The sequence below is a fragment of the Plasmodium falciparum genome (genome assembly GCF_000002765.6).
Source record: "Plasmodium falciparum 3D7 genome assembly, chromosome: 11".
NCBI lineage: Eukaryota > Apicomplexa > Aconoidasida > Haemosporida > Plasmodiidae > Plasmodium > Plasmodium falciparum.
The window spans coordinates 1,369,001-1,375,000 of record NC_037282.1 but is presented as its reverse complement, the minus strand read 5'-3'; the positions used below and the strand labels follow the sequence as shown (position 1 = coordinate 1,375,000).

Here is a 6,000-nt window from a genome sequence, read left to right as displayed (position 1 = left end):
TGTTAAAGGTAGATTACAACCAACCAGAAGCTTTGGAGATTTTCATTTAAAAAAGAAAATGTTTGCATATAGTGTTGATGGTACAAGATTATTTGTACCAGAACCCCATTCTTTTCCTTATATTTCAGCAGAACCAGAACTACGTGTTATGAAAAAACATCCAGATGATCAATTCATTGTCTTGATGTCTGATGGTGTTTATGAATTCTTAAATCATGCTCAAGTTATTAATGTCATTAAAACATATGGTGCATCTCCTGAACGTGCGGCAAAAGAATTAATTAATAGAGTTCTGGAAGCAGCAGCTTATAGTAGTGGTATGACAATGAAGCAACTTCTTAATCTTGATCCTTCAATAAGAAGAAATTTTTATGATGATGTATCTGTTGTTGTTATTAAATTGAATTAACACACAAAACTAGTAAAGAAAAGGAAACTTTCTCAAAAACTTAAAAAACAAAAAATTGAAATATTTATATTTTCTTATACACTTCATTAAATATATATATATATATATATATATATATATATATTATACTATTTGTTTATTTTATTATTAAATACTCTTTGATATATATTTGGAATATATTTATTTTATAAAATCTATATTTTTAATTTGTTTTTATTATTTTTTTTAAGTACACTAAATATATATATATAAATATATATATGTATATATGTTTATGCCGCTAAAAAAAAAAAAAAAAACAAAAGGAGAAAAAATAATATTATATATATATATATATATATATATATGTATATATCCTTGTGTTTTTTCTTATTTCTTAATTTTCTTATTTTTTTTTTTTTTTTTTTTTTTTTTTTTTTTTATGTAGACTTTGAACATTTACATAAATCAACTTATACATTTTTAAAATTAAAACATATTTTTTTTATATAATTTTTATATTGCAATATGTAATATGCATACAGGAGTTATTATATGAATTGATTAGATGTTGTTCTTATAAAAGAGGTATGTAAAGGTGAATATATATTAACAATAAAATAAATAAAAAAGTAAATAAATAAATAAATAAAATAATAGTTACAATAAACTAAAAATCCTACCACAATCGTTCAAATAAATAAACATATATATATATATATATATTTATTTATTTATTTATTTATATTTATTTCACTTTTTTTTAATCTTGTCCGCTTGCATTAATATCTTTGTAGTATTTTTCCAATAATACACAATCTAGAAAAATAAACATAAAATAAAATAAAATATAAATATATTAAATATACATTTACGTATATTTTATAACTTATAATATTTTCATTTTACTTGAAACAAAATGGTACAGTTTAAGAAGGAAACAAGACCACAATTAATCTGGAAAATAATAATATATACACATATATGTCGATTCTATAATTAATTATATTAACATGAACTCATTCATATTTTCCTATTTGAAATATATTTATATATATATATATATATATATTTTTTTTTTTAATATATGAATCTCATTATATACTATTCATTTTTATGTATTTATGTGTTGGTTTTATTTTTACTAGGTATATTTGATTTTTTATATTAAAAAGAATAATAAATATTCTAGCTAAATTTCCGCACAAGATAAATGTATATGTTAGCAAAGACAAATTCCCCGTGTTTTTATTTTTATGATTTAAATAAATCTGAGGTAATTTTGAAAAGCAACCTAAAAAAGGAAAAAACATAAAATGAATAAATAAATGAATGAATAATATTATGAGATGCAATGATTTAATGTTATTCCAAAAAAATATAAATATAAATATAATTATATATATGTTTTTATTTTATTACTTAATGGTGCAGAAGATAAACCTAAAAGAGGAACTAACTTTTTTGGTAATACGTAGAGTGTAAATAATATAAAAGATATATAAAAACAAACTTTTAATATTTGAACAGATTTGGAATATATCTTGTGATATTTCCACATAAAAAAAACTAATATAAGATTTTGCACATCTAATAAAATTACAAAGTATAAACATTATAAATAATTAAATATATATATATATATATGTGTATACACTTTTGAATATATTCTTTTTATATATATTTCAACACATTTTTATTACTTATTAAAATAACATCAACATATAATATAAAGTTTATCTTTTCATATATAGAAAAGACTATCAATGACGTAGCTACAAAAATCTAAGAAAAAAAAAAAAATAAATTTTAATAATAATATGCCTTCGATTATTCAATAAAATTATTTATATAAATAAATAAATAAATATATATATATATATATATATATATATAATATTTTTTTTATCATTACTTCTAAATATATTGACATAAAAGACAAACCCACTGCAGTTTTCTTAGTTATTATTTTTCTCAGTTGAGGAATTTTTATGAAACAAGCTCCAGCGATTATGAAATATACAAAAAAGTAATTTAATACCTTGATACGATAAAAAAAAAGAAAATAAATATAATGTATGAAGATATAGAAAAATGATGAAACGTTACAACATTATAATATTAAATAAATAAATATATATATATATATATATATATAATATCCATACATATTAATAATTATATTGCTTAACATGAAAGTTCTTTATTTCTTTTTCTTTTTTTTTTTTTTTTAACTAACGGAAATTAAATTTTGTTTATGATAAAAGTCTTCCGAGAATACATTAAAATTGGCCCCTTTCATTTTAAACTTTATACAATTATTTGAATTTGACAAAAAAAAAAATTAAATAAAATAAAATAAATTTAATAATATAAAAGTAGACTTATATAATATATATATATATATATATATATTTATATTTATATTTATATCACATAGGTGAAAAACTTTAATATGAAAAAATTTTGTAGTCTTTTGTAATTTATTATATATATACAAATATATAGCTTTTTTTTTTTCTTTTTTTTTTTTTATTTGACTATTAATTCTTCAACATATATGATATAATCATTTTTTCAAAATTATCATATAGTATATTGTTATACTTATAAATTTCACATATTGCTTTAAAAAAATGAGACTAACTTTAATTTGTATATAAAATGAATATATAAATGTATTAAATATGAACGCAATGAATGAATATTTAAATGCATCATATATAAACAAATTATGTACACTTATAAAATGAAGTGAAAGAAGTTTATGAAATATGTAATACTTAAAAATGGAGTTAATATTGTACATATATATATATATATAATATATATATCATTTTTGTAATTCCAAATAAGCATTTATTTTTATATCATTTCTTATATATATGTGTAATAATCTAATTTTAACATGTCAAAAAAAAAAAAAAAAAAAAAAAGTGTTAATATTAATTTTTCTTTTTTTTTAATTTAACCTTGGTTTTCTTATCTAACGTTCTAGTATATACCAAGATGTAAGTTAAATGAAATATGTTGTATTTAATTATAGAAGATTTATCTGAAGAAATTAAAAATATTTTTATTTTATACACACTTGGAATATTAGAATTATTTGTAATGAAATGAAATGTGTGATCTCCTTTACATTTGAGCTTTATTATAATTAATTGATAATATCCATTTAAATTTAATGTAGCTGTTTCTAAAAGATTTATATCCATTTGAAATTCTTTAATTTTATTTTTGTACTTGATAATTTTTTTCTTATCAATAATAATATCTATTGAATATTCCATATTACTATTATTATTAGATGGTAATTGAAAAATATATTTCAATAAATTTATATCAATTATATTTTTAAAAAGTTCAAATTTTAGTTTTTCTTCTTTCTCGTCTTCTATATTATCTGTCATAATTTTAAAATTATCATCATTACAAAAATCATGGTGAATATCATTCTTTTCATCTTCCTTATTAGAAATAAAATTATTATTTTTGTTATCTTCCTTATCCTTATTTGTATAATTCATTTTCTTTTTATCCTTATTTGTATTATTTTTTTGGATTACAAATAAAACATTATTTTCTAAAATAAGATCATCACATTTGTAATTATGATCATTCATAATATTTGTTTGAATATTATTTATTTTTTCAGTAATCATATTTTTGTATCTATGGATAAACAATTTTCTATATAATATTTGTTCTTTTTTATTATTTGAAAAATGGTTATTATAAAAATAACCTTTAAATAGCAAATTTTCATAACATATATGATTGAAAATATTGTGAATATTTTCTTCCTCATTTTCATATAAAATTTTTTTAATTTTATTTATCTTTTTTTTTTTGCTAATATTTAATTTAAATGTTTTATAAATATCTCTTTCAATTTTGTTTATCAAATTATAACAAGTGGTCTTACTTTGTTTTCCCTCCTCTACTAAATTACGTTTCTTTTTTTCTTTTAAATCGACATTTCGTTGATTTATCATTTCTTCTAGTGTTTTATAAATTTTGAAATGTATTTGATTTTTTGAATTATTATTAATATTTTGTGTATCAACATTATGTGATGATATCTGTTCTTTCTTTTCTAAGGTTTTTTGTTTATCCACCGTATTTTTGTTATCAACTACATTTTTGTTATATACCATAGTCGGTTGATTCGTTTTATTTTCCCTTTCTATACCTGTTGTGAATAAAAAATCATACAAATTATGGGGACCAAAAATATGATTTAATTTATAAATATTTTTGTTATTTTGACATGGGGACTGTATATAAAATATATATCCATATCCATGCATTGAATTATTTATAAAATATCCTACATATATTAAAGGATAAAATAAATAAAGAGAAAATCCGTTGAACATATTTCCATCGAATTCACCTATATAAATATTAATATCTTTCAAAGGAACATATAGTAATTTTTGGAAATTATCTAAACATGACTTTGTATCGTTCATATTATTATCTTCTTCTTTTAATAATATTTCATGTATATTCATAAAATAAAATAAATTGTGTATATTTTTGTACTTAACCCATATGCCTTTTCTATAATTATTATTTTCAAAATTTCCTACAAAAAATTCGTTTTTTTTTATATATTTACCTTCACCATGAAATATAATATTAAAATTTTCTTGGTTTGGTTGATTAAAAGATATATCTTTATTCATTTCAATATTATATTCTTTATCATTCGCTGTATACATTTGTTTGGATGAATTTTTTTTTTCTTCATTATTTGTATCTTTTGAATAATTACAATCAATATTATTATTATTACCATTATTATTATTATTATTGTTATTATTATTATTATCATTATTGTTTATGTGCGTTTTCTTTTTCTTAATTTCATTCTTTATGCTTCCACCCTCAACATCATCATTTTTTATATCATCAGGTAAGATATATTCACCGACATATAAATTACAGTTTTTATAAAAAAGCCCATGCAATTTTTCACCGTTCATTAATTTGGACAATTTAAAGAATAAAAAAGGAAATGTAAATCTGTAACTCAAATATTATATATATATATATATATATGTATGTATTTATAATGTTATATGAAGAGAATAAATAAAGTAGACAGTATTGAATAGAATAGGAAAATATAATTATATATATATAATCGTCTTAAATATTAACTATATAATATTAATTTTATTATTTTTAACTATATATAATGTACTAAGGACATAAATAAAAATAACATTTTATTTAAATTTTAAAAAATTTAAGAAGCATATTAAAAGGAGAAAAAATTTATTTTTTTTTTCGACACTATAAATTAAACTGTTCCATGTGAAAAAAAAAAAAAAAAAAAATTAAGGATAGTTATACTAAATTTAAAATCAACTATTAAAAAAGGAGGATACATATATAATATATATATATATATATGTATAAAGAGAATTCATACAAGACTGTATAAACGAATGCATATATGTTTTAATATATATGACTCTCAAGTTTGCACACATTTATATTTTTTAAAAAATTAAAAACAATATATATAAGGCACAAAAAAAAAAAAAAAAAAAAAAAAGAAAAAAAAATACATACATATATAATATATATATATGAAA

At 18.1% G+C, this 6,000-nt stretch overlaps 3 protein-coding genes across 3 annotated transcripts in view; 1 reads left to right on the top strand and 2 right to left on the bottom strand.

Moving 5' to 3' along the window:
* The window catches only part of PF3D7_1135100 (protein phosphatase PPM8, putative), a gene marked incomplete at both ends in the record, with an annotated part of 2,070 nt that extends 1,661 nt beyond the window's left edge, over positions 1-409 (top strand). The window contains one exon of the mRNA XM_001347997.1: positions 1-409. This exon is cut by the window's left edge and continues 1,661 nt beyond it. Within this exon, the coding sequence (XP_001348033.1) occupies positions 1-409 (409 nt within the window).
* A 732-nt stretch (positions 410-1,141) lies between these two features.
* Positions 1,142-2,690, bottom strand: PF3D7_1135000.1 (PQ-loop repeat-containing protein; the record flags this gene model as incomplete). Its single annotated transcript, XM_001347996.2, has 7 exons — positions 1,142-1,207; positions 1,298-1,345; positions 1,534-1,682; positions 1,811-1,978; positions 2,092-2,173; positions 2,304-2,429; positions 2,628-2,690. 7 exons carry the CDS (start codon positions 2,688-2,690, stop codon positions 1,142-1,144), a joined length of 702 nt encoding a protein of 233 aa, XP_001348032.2.
* A 643-nt stretch (positions 2,691-3,333) lies between these two features.
* PF3D7_1134900 (conserved Plasmodium protein, unknown function) lies at positions 3,334-5,382 on the bottom strand (the record flags this gene model as incomplete). Its single annotated transcript, XM_001347995.1, has 1 exon — positions 3,334-5,382. One exon carries the CDS (start codon positions 5,380-5,382, stop codon positions 3,334-3,336), a length of 2,049 nt encoding a protein of 682 aa, XP_001348031.1.
* Positions 5,383-6,000: the final 618 nt, after the last annotated feature.